This window comes from Glycine max, chromosome 8 (assembly GCF_000004515.6).
Source record: "Glycine max cultivar Williams 82 chromosome 8, Glycine_max_v4.0, whole genome shotgun sequence".
NCBI lineage: Eukaryota > Viridiplantae > Streptophyta > Magnoliopsida > Fabales > Fabaceae > Glycine > Glycine max.
The window spans coordinates 16,158,854-16,174,556 of NC_038244.2; the positions used below are offsets into that span (position 1 = coordinate 16,158,854).

A 15,703-nucleotide genomic window follows, 5' to 3' on the forward strand; every position below is an offset into this window, starting at 1 on the left:
AAAAAAATATTATTATATCAAAATTAATCATTACAAAATTTATTATGTAAATTTATATGTGTATTAAATATATATTAGAAATTTTAATGGTATATATATATCGATGTTAATTATTTTTTAATATAATTAATCTATTAACTTAGTTGATTAGAACATTATGTCAATAACCTAAAATCATACGTTCAAGACTTACATGAATCATTAACTTTAAATTATCTCGTAAAATATTTTTAATATAATACGAGGCTTAGTGGGTGTATTGAAAAAAATATTAGATGTAGGAAGAAAATCTCCGAGTACAATCAAAAGCAATTCTAGCCCATCTTTCTAAGACATTTGTTTTTGGGTCCATATCACCGAATACATATCATTCATTTAATTTTATGGACCCTCTGGTTCTTTTATTGCCGATGATTGAAAAGGTTTACATTGTTATTTTGGATATTTGAAAAACTAAAATTAAAAATTGTAAGAAAAACTTGGGCCTCTCGTTCATGATATTTTGTCACCCGCTTTCATTTGATGATGTGGTCGTTTCACGAGCCCAAAGGGCAATTTTGGAATAATGTCACATTCATAAATCATAACACTTAGAAGATATTTATCCTTTTTTCTTTTTTTAATTCAACGATTAACTATATAAACTGAACTCAACTTACCTGTTTCTGGCCTAGGATTTTCACTTCGTTCTTATGGTTTTCTTGTGAAATCTTGAAGACCAATTAGCATGGCCAGTATTCTGTGTCCTTCTTTAACCATAGTCACGTCCTATGCATCCAGGAATGAACCAAAACTTGTCTGTAAACTCACTGCAGTGACAGGAAACTCTCATTCACCACTATGGTTTTCTTGCACTCGCCCTGGAAACTCAGCTAGAAACCATTTTCTGCTCAAATCCTCAAATGGGCTTCCGCTAAATGCTGTTTCTTCTAATGATGGTTTGTTCTTCATCCTCATTTTTACATGATCTGGTTCATTTTGTTTTATTAATATTTGTTATAGTGTTGCCTTGTTGCTTGATCTAGCAATTGTTCTTCCCTGTGGTGCTTGATTAGCCTTCTCAATTAAAATTGTGTCAAATTGGTTGAAGTAGAGTTAGGATTAAGAAATTTCTTAGTGTCCTCGTTATCCTTGTAGTAAAATTTAATTTTATCTAGAGAACATCTATTCTTCAATTGCATAACATGTTCTGTTTGTAAGCCAGCTGATATCACATTGACAAACAATAAGCTTTATTGTTGAATTGCCTGGATTTGATAATCACAGTGTTATTCAGAAAAAGACTTCAGACTATATATAGTCTTTATGTGGAAGCTTCTTCCCTTGCTCTACGGACAACATTTTAACCTATCATTTTCGATCCTCATACTTAAACTAGGTATACTATTTGCCTCTACCAATGCAAAAATAAAATCATACTGAAAATTTTGACTAGAGTTGGGCTTGACTTCATGTTGAGAGAAAATGTGTTGTTATTTTCATCAATTTTTATAATTTTAATATTTCTCTAGTTAGGAAAATCCATATTCCTTATTGCCAAGGGGTCACAACATGTTGTGGTCTTCTCTCTCCCTTAGCTTCTTGGCATCTTGCGGCCCCTATGTAATAAAGTGCCATTGTGATTAAAGCTTCAGTTCAAGATTGGATCTATGAGTCATAATGATTCCAATAATCATACTGTACTTTTTTGTAAAGTATATTTTTTATTTCATCCTATTGCACTGAACTCACATCTTATGTTGCAGGCCCATTTAGTTGTTTGCTTTAAGTGTTTATATGACTGTTGACAACTTCTGCATTTGTATTTAATCAAAGTTGTTTCGCTTAGCTAAAGTCATATATCATATATTCACATATTCACATATTAAGTAGGTTTAGCTGGAAGTTCAACAGCCAAAGAAGATGGCAAGCCCCAACCACTTGAAGGACCTTTTCCCTTTCCAGACTCAGAATGTACCGGATCCAACCTTAGTATAACTGTTGTTGGAGCTTCTGGAGACCTTGCTAAAAAGAAGATTTTTCCAGCACTCTTTGCTCTTTTTTATGAAGATTGGCTACCTAAGGTCCGATTGTCGTAGTATTTAGTTTCATTTGGCAATGACACTTCAAACATTGGGGAATTGAGAAATGCTAGCGACACACTGTCTAAGATACTCTTTTAAACTCACTTTTTATTATTGGTTTGTTAGTAGAAATTTATTAGAAATTATAAATCTATGTGAATCTCACTTCTTATTTAATGAGTCTTCCTTCTGATTTTCTAGTTTTCAATAAATTTTAACCAATAATAGTGAGTGTGTTAGAAGTGTATTAGAGAGTGTGTCACTAGCACTCCTCGAGATATTTTAGATGATTTAAATGTTTTGGAACATTAAGTTTGGGTCTGCATGGTTGTAATCTTTATGCAGAATTTTCTTGTGTTTGGATTTGCTCGAACTAAAATGACCGATGAAGAATTAAGGAACATGATTAGCAAGACATTAACATGCAGAATTGATACGAGGTAAATGTCATTGCAGCAATACTATTTGATACAATCTTGTAACCAATCATGGTTGAAGAGAAAGAAGATTAAGGCTTAAGTAAATGGGTAACTGATAAAGTGCAATGAACTTCTTTTCATTTTTTTTTTATCTTTTCTCGAGTCTATCATTGAAACATGTGTACAGTTTAGCCTTTATGTTATTATGCTAACATGATGTAAAACCTCACCTTATGCTTTTTCCATGCTTCCTTTCATTTTATGCATGTTGATACAAGTTTAACATGCAGGGAAAATTGCCAAGATAAAATGGATCAGTTCTTAAAAAGATGCTTTTACCATTCTGGTCAATACAACTCCGAGGACCACTTTTCTGAATTGGGTAGCAAGCTGAGAGAGAAAGAGGTAATATATTTACCATCTTCTTCTCCTTAGATCAGAAAATGAAAAAAAAAATTGGAAGACATTTTCCACCAGAAGCAAACACTAGAAAAAAATGGAAGATAATTAGATAAATCATGTTATCTGATCTTGTATGCTATTTTTTTTTAAAATTTAATATAAATGTTCAAAAAACCGAAACACCCCTAATCTAAACATGAATCTCTTCTACTAGGGTGTGTCACAACTACTTTCTGAAAGTAGTCCCTGGAAGTCGAACTGGCTTCAGAAAACAATTCAATATTGCTTCAAAGCCTGAGTCCTAAGTTTAGGAGATCTTTCTTCTGTGTAGAATAGAGTGCACAAACCTTTAGAGCAGATGGTGATTTGAAAATTAAAACCGTAGTGCTACAAAAGGGTGATATTATCAATCATAAAATTTAAGGCATCTTATATTCCCAGAATTAAATTTATACGAATAATTGCTCTTGAAACTATGCTTAGATATATTTGACAATGGCCTTTTCTAGGGTGGAAAACTATCAAACAGATTGTTTTATTTGTCAATACCTCCAAACATATTTGTGGATGTGGTGAGATGCGCTAGTCTTAAAGCTTCTTCAAAAGATGGATGGACAAGGGTTATTGTTGAAAAGCCATTTGGTCGTGACTCTGAATCATCTAGTGAGCTAACAAAGAGTTTGAAGCAGCACCTCACTGAAGACCAAATATTCAGGTGCATTTGGTTTTTTTTTTTTTTTAACAAGCTAAAGTCAAAAGCTTGGACTCATTGGAAATTCTTTAGGATTGACCATTACTTGGGTAAGGAGCTCGTGGAGAATCTATCAGTGCTTCGCTTTTCAAATCTTGTTTTTGAGCCTCTATGGTCCCGGAATTACATTCGCAATGTGCAGATAATATTTTCTGAAGATTTTGGAACTGAAGGAAGAGGAGGGTGAGTACTGAGCAATTTTATGTCATACATGTTTCTTGATGATGTTCCAGAGAAATGATAATTCACACAACTAATTGAACAGTATTTTTGCTTTTCTTTAGTTATTTTGATCACTATGGAATCATTCGTCATATAATGCAAAATCATCTTCTGCAAATACTAGCATTGTTTGCAATGGAAACACCTGTCAGCTTGGCTGCTGAGGACATCAGAAATGAAAAGGTACATCCCTTTTGTCGATTCATAGTATACCTAGATAATAATATTTCGTTACTGTTTCAATTCAGTCCTCCTAAATGTCCTATAATCTTATGGAAAGATTTCAGCCAATATAATGATGTTCAGTGATTACTGAGAATGGTCTCAACTCAGGTTAAGGTTCTGAGATCAATGAGACCACTCGAGCTTGAAAATGTTGTTGTTGGTCAATATAAGGGCCACAGCAAGGGTGGTAAATCACATCCTGCTTATACAGATGATCCAACTGTTCCAAAGGGTAGTCTTACTCCAACATTTGCAGCAGCAGCTCTTTTTATTGACAATGCCAGATGGGATGGGGTTCCTTTTCTTATGAAAGCTGGCAAGGCTCTCCATACTAAACGGTATGCAATATTTCTTCTTTCTTTAGGTAAATTATGTCTTTGAATTTGCTGTGCATTCTTTGGAATTATTACGAACAAAAAAACTCCCAAAAAAAAATGTATCCAGTGCAGAAATCAGAGTACAATTCAGACACGTCCCAGGTAACTTGTACAAGAGGAATTTTGGAACTGATCTGGACAAAGCTACAAATGAGCTTGTGCTTCGTGTACAACCCGACGAAGCTATATATTTGAAGATCAACAATAAAGTTCCTGGTCTTGGAATGAGACTAGACAGAAGTGACCTGAATTTGCTTTTCCGGGCAAGGTATAAGATCTATTAGACATGTTCTGCATAGAGTTGACTGAATTAAATTCAATTTAAATTGAAAATTTTAAGTCAAAATTGTTTTTTTCTCAATGAAGGTATCTTATAAAATACTAGATGCATATGAAGTTACACTTCCCTGCAATATTGGAGTTAGGTTTTCCCATAGAAGTTATTGTTCTGACCCTTGTTATTTGTTAATAATTTGTCTGTTTCGGCATTTCCTTCTTCATAACTATCCTCGGAGATACCTCTTGCTTGTGAAATATAGATTAAGAATCTTATAAAATTCCATCAGCTAAGAATGGTCATAGTATTGGACGAAATACAATCATGTTTTGATAAGGGCATTAATATACAACTTTCAATTTCTGTATAGGTATCCAAGAGAAATACCAGATGCATATGAAAGGTTACTCTTAGATGCCATTGAAGGTGAGCGAAGGCTGTTCATTAGAAGCGATGAGCTAGATGCAGCTTGGGCACTATTCACTCCTTTGCTAAAAGAAATTGAAAACAAGAAGATTGCTCCAGAGCTCTACCCCTACGGTAGCAGAGGACCAGTTGGAGCACATTACCTTGCTGCAAGGCACAATGTAAGATGGGGAGATCTCGGAGAAGACTAATAAATGGCAGGACTTTTTTGTGATCAAGCACATTCATTATCAGTTTCTTTTCCATCACATTACAGGACAGCTCCGTGCTTACCTCGCCTCGGTTGGAAAGAGGAAGTTTCATATAGAATGATAGCATACTTTTTTATATACGATAGCCTGTGCTTTCCACACTGATGGCAAGTTGATTTAAAATAATAACTATTGCATAGTATGATAGAAACTGGATCAGAAAAGGAAGAAAGACAAAATTTCTTATTGATTGAGTGTATCTCTACAAACAAATCCCTTGGATATTCAAGAGATACAGGCCTCTATCCCTTAAATAACTAACTCTCCGTTGAGAGAGGTATCCATTGTCCACATCTGAAGCATCGTCAATTGGAGCAAATGCAGCTCAACCTCAAAATCTGTATCTTTTGTGGTTGATTTAATGGAACATTCTTTACAGTGAAACTTCTAGAGTTTAGCATATGAATGATACAAACAAGTACAACCAACAAGTTAAGAAAGTACTATGTACAGCTTCAAGCAACCTGATGAGTACCACCAATAGGAGTTAAATTCAGTGGAAGGAACTTATCCCCATAACGTAGCAAACTTAAGTTAAAATCTCCGTTGAGAGAGGTATCCATTGTCCACATCTACCATCCGAAGTGTCTCTAACAGAATTACCTCTGAAACTGTATCTTTTGTGGTTGATTTAATGGAACATTCTTTACAGTGAAACTTCTAGAGTTTAGCATATGAATGATACAAACAAGCCTCACTTCCATCTCACTACAAAGTGCCAGCGCCAACTGATTTTTCCCACACCTGCAAAGTCCATCACAGAGCTCAGACATGGTACTCAAATCTGGACTCATTAATCTTCCCAACATGTCCCTCAAAACCTGCACAGCCCCATCAAAGTCCTCATTCTTGCAAAAAGCAGATATCAACATCTGGAAAGTCTGCCCATTTGGACTACAACCACTCCTCACCATGCTCCTGTAAATAAGAAAAGCACGCTCCGAGTTGTTCCTCACACACTGCCCAGTAATAAGTGCAGAAAACGTACTTGCATTGGGTACCAAGTTCTCCTTATCAAGCTCTCTAACAAACCCTGCAGCCTTCTTTGTCTTCCCATCCTTACACAGTCCCAAAATCAAAGCATTATAAGTCAATATATCGGCCTTAAGCCCATTCCTCATCATCTCCTCATAAACCCTAACCCCCATTTCACTGTCCCCAACCTGACCATACCCATTCAACAAAGTATTATAAGTCACAACACTGGGATCCACATTGGCAACCTTCATCTCATTGAAAACCCTATTAGCCTCATGCAGCTTCCTCTCTTTACAAAACCCATTAATAAGAGTGTTAAAAGTAACCACATTAGGCTGCACTCCATTCTCCACCATCAAAGACTTAACCTTTAACGCCAATCCAAACAGCCCCTTGTTACAATACCCCGAAATTAAAGTATTGAAAGACACAACATTAGGACTCAAACCCATGTCCATCATTTTCTCTAACATATCAAAACCCTTCTGCACTTCCCCTAACATACAATAAGCACGAATGATCATGTTGAGGGTGTAGACATTAGGCGAAACGCAAGAACGACGACGTATTTCGCGGTAGAATGCTAAAGCAATGTCGGCCCTGCGAAGGCGAAGAAGGGAACTTAGAAAAGCGTTGCAGGATTGGACGGTGGGGGAAAAGCCGTGTTCTTTCATTAGGGTGTAAATGTGGGTGGCGTGGCGGAACTTGTTGGTGTGGGCGAGGGTTTTGAAGAGGGAGTCGAAGACGAGAGGGGAAGAAGAGTTGCAGAGACGATAGGAGAACAACAGAGCATCAAAGAGGGTGTGAGGGGGGTGTGAAGAGAGGGTTTGCGTGAGGAACTTTTGGGTGGTTTTGAACTGGCGGTGTTTGGAGAGGGTGTGGAGGAGGATGGAGTGGGTGTCGAGGGTGTGGGAGGAGGGGTTGTGTTTGAGAACCCAAGTGGAGAGTTTTAGAGACGAAACGTGGTCGTTTTGGAGGGCGAGGAGGAGGTGTTTGAGACGGAAGGGTGTGAGGGAGGTGGATAAAGGGAGAAGCTTTTCCCAGTGAGAGTTGATGACGTGGCGGTGTGCGACGCAGATGAAGTCAAGGTCCTGGCCTCGAGGCTCGGGAATGGTTCGGTGAGGTATGGGAAGGAAGAATGGCTTCGAGGTTGGGGTTTTGTTGGGTGGTTCGATAAGAGTGGAAAATCGATGAGGCTGAATGTTTCGCATTGTTGCTCAGGAGAAGCTGAAATCAACTCAAACTACACTTCCCAATCCTTTGGTGGGAATGAAAGGAGGTTGCGGTGGTGTCGCCGCCGCCGTCATTGGCTTCGGTGTTGGTGTTGTCGTCGGAGCAGAAATTAGGTTAGAGAGAAGGAGAAGCTCAAGGAGAATATGGGAAAGTTAAAAAAAAATAAAAAAGATAAAAGCTAAAAAAATTATAGCCCTTTTTATTTAAATAATAATAATAATAAATCCAATGGTGTTAAAGAAAGTTTCCCACAACGAGAGAGAGACCTAAAGAGGTCTCCCACGTTAGCCGTGGGCCGATGAGTCTGCCTAAATTTATTTCAAAATAAGCATTTATTTTAATAAAATATTTTTTTGGGTGTGTGTGTTTATTAAAAAAAGTTTTTTATGTTTACTTTAAAAAATATTTTTTATTTGTTTATGAAAAATATTTTTTCAAAAAAATACTTATTTTAAAATTATTTTATTTTTTTAAGTTTAAGCAAATCAATTCTTATTCTTTGTGTTTACACAGTGAAGCCTATGAGATTGTGATCTCCTTGGGTCATCAACTGATCATTGTTTTCGTTCATAGTTTTTACATATATTTATGCACGATGAATCGTTTCAAGAATATCGGGAAGCCCTATATGAGGGCTCTTTTAAGACACGGGAACAATTTGAATGTTCATAAAATATTCAGGAGGTGAAATTAGTAAAAGAAAAAAAAGTTGGGCCCAAATCTTGCGGGTTTTTTTTATTTGTTTCCCCTTTCAGTTTGAGTAGTTATATTGTGATGCAGTGAAGGTATTTGTATTTGTTCCCCAACCGAGTAAAAGAAAAGGCTGTGTCCGTTACTCGGGAGTGGAAGATGGCGACGGCGCCGGGAAATCAAATGTTGGAGGGCGGAGGAGGAGCGCCGCAGCCTCCGGGTACAGACATGACCGGAATATGCTTCCGGGATCAGCTCTGGCTCAATAGCTTCCCTCTGGATCGCAACTTGGTCTTCGATTACTTCGCACTCTCCCCTTTCTACGACTGGACCTGCAACAACGAGCAGCTCCGCATGCGCTCCGTTCACCCCCTCGACATCTCTCAACTCTCGTGAGTAAATAAAAAACCCTAATTTCCTCTCTTTTCGGTTTTGTGGATTGTAGTTTGAGTAATTTTCTGTTGTTCAGGAAAATGACGGGGACGGAGTATATGCTCAGCGAAGTTATGGAGCCGCACCTGTTTGTCATTCGCAAGCAGAAGAGAGATAGCCCCGACAAAGTTACACCTATGCTCGCGTATTACGTCCTCGATGGTTCCATTTACCAGGCACCGCAACTGTGCAATGTTTTTGCCGCCAGAATTGTGAGATCATGCTCTATTTATGTTACATTTCTTCATTGTTTTTAGGTTAGGTAGGGTTTTTTTTTTGTTTGGAATGATTTACTTGCATGAAACTTGAGATATGGTTGTTGGTGATTGTGTGATGTAGAACCATAGAAGATAAAAGCATGTTGCAGGGCTATTGTGTGTGTTATTTAGGGATTGTTATATTATTATAAGTAGAAACTTAAGAGATCTTTCATTATTTTGTGGGAATTTTATATATAAACTTGCTTGCATGAGACTTGAGAATCAGATATGGATGTTGGTGATCGTGTGATGTAGAACAGAGGAGGAGCATTTTGTTTAGGGATTATCCTGCCAAGAGGAGTCATATTATTCTTGGTATCTGTTAATTTAAGGAGTATTTCTGTTTGCCTATCCTACATTATTGTGAAAATTAGAGAAAAGCCTTTTCAATCCCGAAATTTAACATCTTGTTTTCTGTACCCAAACTGTATTAGGTTTTAACTGTTTTGAAATTTGAAGTGTTGAGGCTCACCATTTTGAATTTCCAGCTGCACTACATCAAGATATTTTATGATTAGTTTTTATACTTAAAAGGCTTTATTCCACAAACTTTGTGTTTTGCTTTTAGCCAGTGCTTTTTTATTATGGGAGAGAAGGTTTTGTTCAATATACTGGTTTTGTCATTGATTTTGCAGGGAAGGGCCCTTTATTACATACAAAAGGCTTTTACTACAGCTGCCTCAAAGTTGGAGAAGATTGGATATGGTAAGTGGAGATTATAGTTGTGTTTTATGTTTTGGAAAAGTAAGACACTGTTGCTCCCAGAAATGTTACAGAAACTGGATAGAGTTTGAAAAATGATGTTATGAAAGTTTTATAGCTGTAGTATTTTGTTCTTAATTTCTGATTAAGGCAAGCTGCTATACAGTCTTTGTAGCCTCCTTCCTTTTGTCCTTTTAAAGAGAATAACCTTTCAAAGTGGATAGTGAGATGGGCTAAATTTTGTTTTTTAATTGCTAGAAATCTTAGTCTCAGGTTTATGATATATCATTTAGGGGTGGACATGGTTTGTTTCGGGCTGGAAAACCTTACCAAACCATAAATGTGGTTTGGTTTTTAGAATTGAACTGATTTTAGTGGTTCACGAACTGGTTCATTTTCCATTAAGTTAGTTCAGTTTAGAAAGCAGTTTTAAAACGGGTTTGAAACCAGTTTGGTTCAAAACTGTTTTAAAACAGTTCAGAACCAGTTTTAACTCAAAGGTGGTGTTTAAACTCCCAAAGTGGTTTCTAGTTTCTAAACAGTTCAGAATTGGGTTTGAACCCCCAAACTGATTCAGCTTAGTTCAAATCCATGCACACTGCATTGTTCTTAATGGCTACTTCATACACTACTACTAGCGTACCCCATTGCCCAGAGGCTCTTCGCTATGCGAAGGTATGAGGGAGGGATATTGTACGTAGCCTTACCCTTGCATATGCAAAGAGGCTGTTTCCGGGGCTACTTCATACACTCCTCTTTAAAAATCAACTTAATGAGTCAATAGATTTTAATTATCATATACTAAACATCAAAATGTCAAGCTACACTTAAAGCATGTTACACTCATTTCCTCCCAGATTTCGTACTCTCTTTTATGCCCTTTATCAATAGTTAAAGACTTCATTAACTATTAATATAGCTTATGGAGGCGACCAACCTTGTAGTCTTGCCAGAACTTTTGGCATTTATTGTCTCCTTTGTCTACATTTCATCACTTTTATAATAGGTTCAGTTATTTCTGGTTTAATTCAGTTCGGTTCAATTTTCAGTTTTTATCATCCCTTGTATTATTTAAGCCATTTGTAATGTCAGTATGTCACTTTTGCAACTTGAAAACAGAAGGGAACTCTGCTGCTGTTATTTTACCATCTATTTTTTATACCCATTTTATTCCCCTTACACGTTGGTTCTGCCTGCTGTAAGCCATGTTTTTGGAGGTTTTTAAACACCGAACTGTTGCATTTCATATTTCTGTGCACATTAACTGAATTGTGATTCTTTTAGCTGGGTCAGCTGATTCTGAAAATGAGACTGCATTGTTGGAATCAAAGACTGCTAAGGAGACAATTGACATAAAGGAAGTTAAGCGAGTTGATCATATTCTTGCATCCTTGCAACGCAAGGTAAGTTGAAAAACATATCCTTCCCATGTTTCCCTATTAAACAATTGTGTGCACATTATTAAAATTACAACTATTTTTATATAAAAGAGAGGGGTACAGGGGTTGAACTATAAGTTGTATCTTGAATATCTGTGCACTCAGTTGTGAATACTGGGCTTCTTTACTATCTAAAAAATCTTCTTTCATCTTTTGAATAATTCTTTATTTTCCTATTAAATTATCCTAAACCTAATTATTTGAAACAGACTGCATTACATGAAAAACAGAAGCATTTAATATATTGAGAAGCCAAAATGCATTTAATAATTTGAATAATTAGGAGAAGTATTAACTTCACAAAGAACCAAGAGAATCGTCCGGATCATATTATTAGAGTCTTTTTTTCTTGCTTTTCAATAGGGGCTGGAGAAAAGTGCAATCAATAGGGTTTTCCTAATTATTTCTTCCCAAAAGGCCGAAGAACATGAAATTCTTTTTTCCTTTCCATAGGGATGAGATTGGATCTGGCCATAAGAAAAATATTTTGACTAATTAATAACTTGGATAATTTGCTAGGAGGATCTAAGATTATTTTTTTTCTCCTTGCTGTGTTGTCATAATTTTATTTTGCCGGTAGAAGCATGCTTTAAGAGATGTTGTCCTTTTTGCTCTTTTGTGATGATGCACAAGAGGTTTTTCCTAACAGGCCCAAGTCCCCAATTGAACAAATAGTTGTGTTTTGATTGATAAATATGAACTGTTCACATTATTGGAATTTTATGACATTCTTCTCTCAACTTTTAAGCTCTCATCCTTTATTATTGGTGAGAAATGAGTATTATCTTGCTGCTGCAGTTACCACCAGCTCCTCCTCCACCACCATTTCCAGAAGGTTATGTTCCACCTCCAACTGCAGAAACGGAGAAAGGCACTGAAACTCAAGAAGCAGCAGAAACGCAAGCTCCTACTGCTGATCCGATAATTGATCAAGGACCAGCAAAAAGAATGAAATTTTGATATAAAAGACATACTGCAACGGCTATTAATACTTATACAGGTGGAGGAAAATTATATTATTCCTTAACAAGCGGCCGTTGCTAAAACATGATTAACTTAATGTTATTCTCTGGTCTAAAATGCGTTGCTCTTTTCCTGTCTTCACCATAAATGTAGATATTATCACTGAAATAGGATTAAGTTCTCCTGTTTTTTCATTCTAGACAATGTATTGAGCAATTGTAACTTGTAAGGGTAAACGAAACTAGTGTCCTTTTCGCATTGAACATTTTCTGTATTTTACGTTGACGCAGGGACTTGCATTGATCCTAGTTTTCCCTGAACACCTCGGGAAATTGAATTGCTGATCAATTGAGTGTATAAATATTGCGTACGTCAACTAGGGAATAGATTGAATTGTCTTATAGATTCTTTATTCTTTATTCTTGATATAGTAGAAACATGTTAAGCTTGTTTTGACTCCAAAAGTTTAATATATTAAAGACGGAACGGAAGCAATAGGGTAGTAGTGATCCATTCAAAATATATTATTGAAGAAAAAGGAGTTGAATTTGGAACAATTTGGGGGTATGTTATTGAACGAGTAATCGTTTTTCTTTTCTAGAGGAATGATTTTGTCGCTTTTTTTTTTTAATTTTTATTAACTTAATCTAAGACTTGACAGTGAATTTAGTTAAAGACATATTACTTTCGGTTTCGTTCTGTATAGTTTATTAACATCTATAAAAGTAGTTTAAATAATTAATTTAAATTAATAATGTCATAAATTTAAATCTTATATTAGAAATACTCATAAAATTAAATATATAAGTAATAATTATATTTAATAATACTATTCATATTTAAAGACTTTTTTTTAACTAAAGAATTTATATGGATAATAACTCAATAAATGCATATATTTTCATGTACAATGAGTGGATGTGCATTAATGATAAATTAAGGATTGAAAGTGAACCTAATAACTTATTTTTTATAATTAGAATTGAGATGCTATTTGTCCCAATCAAAGACTAGAGATGGTATTGAATAAGGATTTCTGTATAAGTTCTTATTATAATAATAAAAAAAAGGTTAAATTGTTTTAATTTATAAGCTATTTTAGAGAATTTATTTGAAGATAACTTATGAGCATGTCATAAGTGATTTTCATGAGTTATTTTAATGTATACATTTTTGGATTAAAATTTGTAAAATTAAGTTTAAATTAATTTGGTCTTGCAAAAGTGATCTTGGTAGGCAGTTGTTATATTCACTTCCCCTCTTAGCTTATTCACTCTCCTCTTTAATTTGTTTTCAAAAAATTGTCCTTTTTAGAAGAAAAAAAAATACACTCTCCTATTAACATATTTGCATCATTCCCTGTATATTGGATCTCGTGGTTGTTGCTTATGCTTTTAAGATGCCAATTTATAGATATCGTTGTGGGATGGTATAATTCCTTCAAAAGTCATGCTAAGTTATGGATTCATACATCCAATAAGTCCCGCTTCATTGATCGATCAGGTACAAAACTCTTCAAATGTTCGCTGACAAAATAGTCATACCAGGGTATTGATTGCCAGAGGAATACAGATGAAGCTAAGAGTTTCTTTCTCATTATGTATGTCAGGGTATCGATTGCCAGAAGAATACAGGTCGCTGACAAAATTTTTGTTTGTTATTATAAGCAGCTAAGAGGGAATGATGAGAACATTTTTTGGAAAACAAATTGAAAAGGAGAGTGAATAAGTAAAGAGGGGAAGTGATATAGCAGCTGCCTCTTGGTATTGTTTTCAATTCTGTTGGTTTTGTGGAGGAAATTATAAAAAACAGAGGAGAGAAGAGAGACAATACGTATCTGGAGGAAATATAATTATTGTATTCTAATTCAAATTGTTCTCAGCAACGATACAATAAATAGCAAAAGATAAACTAATTAGATAACAAGATATTAGCAAAACAGAATATTAAAACTAACTTGCTCCTTAAAGATAGGAACCACTTATTGATTAGGTTAATCCATTAAAACTGACTTACTCCTAAAATATAGGAAATCAACTTATTTACTAAATCCTATTTAGAAACTGAAAAATAAAATATTATACAGTTACAAAAGTATATCTTCAACACTCTTCCTTACTTTTGGAACTGCAAACTCTAATTCTTTGCCTTAAGAGTTCAAGTTTGTTGATAGGTAGTGACTTTGTAAACATTAAAACTGGAGTTCATCTTTAGACTTGCAGCAAATTAAGTTTACTTCTCCACTTTGTTGCATCTTTATCAAATAATAGACCTTGATATTGAAATGTTTAGTCTTCCCATGACACACTGGATTGTTTGCAATAGCAATGACTACTTGATTGTCAACAAAAATTCCAGTTTTGTTCTTTTGAGCAAATAGAATGTTTGGCCTTGTTGTAGTGAGATACATTAGACATCCCATTAAACTCCTATAATATCTTTCATCAATGTTATCAACACCTTCTTTCTTGTTGAACTTCTTCTTTTGATTCATTGGTGTACTAACAGATTTGCATTCCTCCAGTTGAAACTTCTTCAAATTTTCTTTTGCATATTTCTTTTTTTTTTTTTATGTTTAACATTCTTTCGAGATGACAATGACCAAGTCTCTTGTACCAGAGTTCTGTGGGTGTGACTTGAGTGAAATAGGTTGTATGCTCCTCTTCTGCTGGATCAAATGAGAAGCTTTTACCTTTCATTTTAACCCTTAAAACTTCTCAGCCATCAATGTTGATGTTCAAAGGACACTTTAAATCCCTTTTTAATCAACTGACCTACACTTAGCAAGTTTTGGTCAATGTTAGGTACATAAAGAACATCTGATATTAATTTGATACCTAAACACGTTGAAATTGCAATAGTTCTTTTTCCTTTTATTGGAATATAGCCACTATTTCCAATTCTGACCTTTGAGACATTAGTTGACTTCAAATCCTTGAATAAAGTCTTATCATATGTCATGTGGTTCGTACAACCACTATCAATCAACCAACTTTCACTTGATTCACTACTCAAGAAGCATGTGGCCACAAACAATTGGTTCTCTTTGTCTTGATTAGCAATCTGAGCTCCCTTATCATGGTGATTTTTGTTGGGGCAGATCACCGCTTCATGTCCTATCTGGTTGCACTTGTTACATTTTGCATTTGGTCTCCTCCAACATCTAAAAGGTGCATGACCATTTTTGCCACAATGCTGACAAGGTGGATAATTTTTCTTTTTATCCTTACCTTTGTTTTGGTTGTTTTCACTATTTTCGTTGCTTGCTGGTTGATTCTTCTTGAAAAAATCCTTTTTGCTTTCACCAACTTCATGATGTTTGGGGGGCAAAACACCTTCGACAACACGATTTTGCCTCATCAACCTTTGCTGCTCTTGAGCTTGCAGGGCATGTAGCACTTCTGCCAATGTGATTTTCGACAAATCCTTTGTTTTCTCCAATGAAGCTATAGATGCTTCATACCTCTCCGGCACCGTTACCAAAATTTTCTCTACAATTCTCGAATCAGCAAAATCACTTCCCAACAACTTTATCTTGTTGGCAATACCCAACAATTTGTTTGAGTATTCTTTGATTGTATCTGACTCTTCCA

General features: G+C 35.5%; 3 protein-coding genes across 6 annotated transcripts; 2 read left to right on the plus strand and 1 right to left on the minus strand.

Annotated features, from left to right (window-relative positions):
• Positions 1–622: 622 nt before the first annotated feature.
• On the plus strand, positions 623–5,599 carry LOC100780018 (glucose-6-phosphate 1-dehydrogenase, chloroplastic). Of its 3 annotated transcripts, none has more exons than XM_006585492.4 (10): positions 623–938; positions 1,870–2,063; positions 2,409–2,503; positions 2,773–2,887; positions 3,394–3,599; positions 3,669–3,818; positions 3,920–4,040; positions 4,191–4,420; positions 4,527–4,727; positions 5,107–5,599. In XM_006585492.4, exons 1-10 carry the CDS (start codon positions 728–730, stop codon positions 5,351–5,353), a joined length of 1,770 nt encoding a protein of 589 aa, XP_006585555.1. In that variant the 5' UTR covers positions 623–727; the 3' UTR covers positions 5,354–5,599. The 3 variants fall into 3 exon arrangements, with proteins under 3 accessions (XP_006585555.1, XP_003533032.1, XP_040874225.1); XM_003532984.5 differs by having other exon boundaries at positions 1,873–2,063; XM_041018291.1 differs by having other exon boundaries at positions 1,873–2,063; positions 3,394–3,818.
• A 68-nt stretch (positions 5,600–5,667) lies between these two features.
• On the minus strand, positions 5,668–7,889 carry LOC100792776 (pentatricopeptide repeat-containing protein At4g26680, mitochondrial). The gene has a single exon (XM_003531592.4). It carries the CDS (start codon positions 7,600–7,602, stop codon positions 6,013–6,015), a length of 1,590 nt encoding a protein of 529 aa, XP_003531640.2. The 5' UTR covers positions 7,603–7,889; the 3' UTR covers positions 5,668–6,012.
• A 218-nt stretch (positions 7,890–8,107) lies between these two features.
• Positions 8,108–12,368, plus strand: LOC100792248 (mediator of RNA polymerase II transcription subunit 6). Of its 2 annotated transcripts, none has more exons than XM_003531590.3 (5): positions 8,108–8,706; positions 8,784–8,958; positions 9,642–9,711; positions 10,993–11,111; positions 11,946–12,368. In XM_003531590.3, the coding sequence occupies exons 1-5, from the start codon at positions 8,474–8,476 to the stop codon at positions 12,105–12,107; spliced, it is 759 nt and encodes a 252-aa protein (XP_003531638.1). In that variant the 5' UTR covers positions 8,108–8,473; the 3' UTR covers positions 12,108–12,368. The 2 variants fall into 2 exon arrangements, with proteins under 2 accessions (XP_003531638.1, XP_006585556.1); XM_006585493.2 differs by having other exon boundaries at positions 11,002–11,111.
• Positions 12,369–15,703: the final 3,335 nt, after the last annotated feature.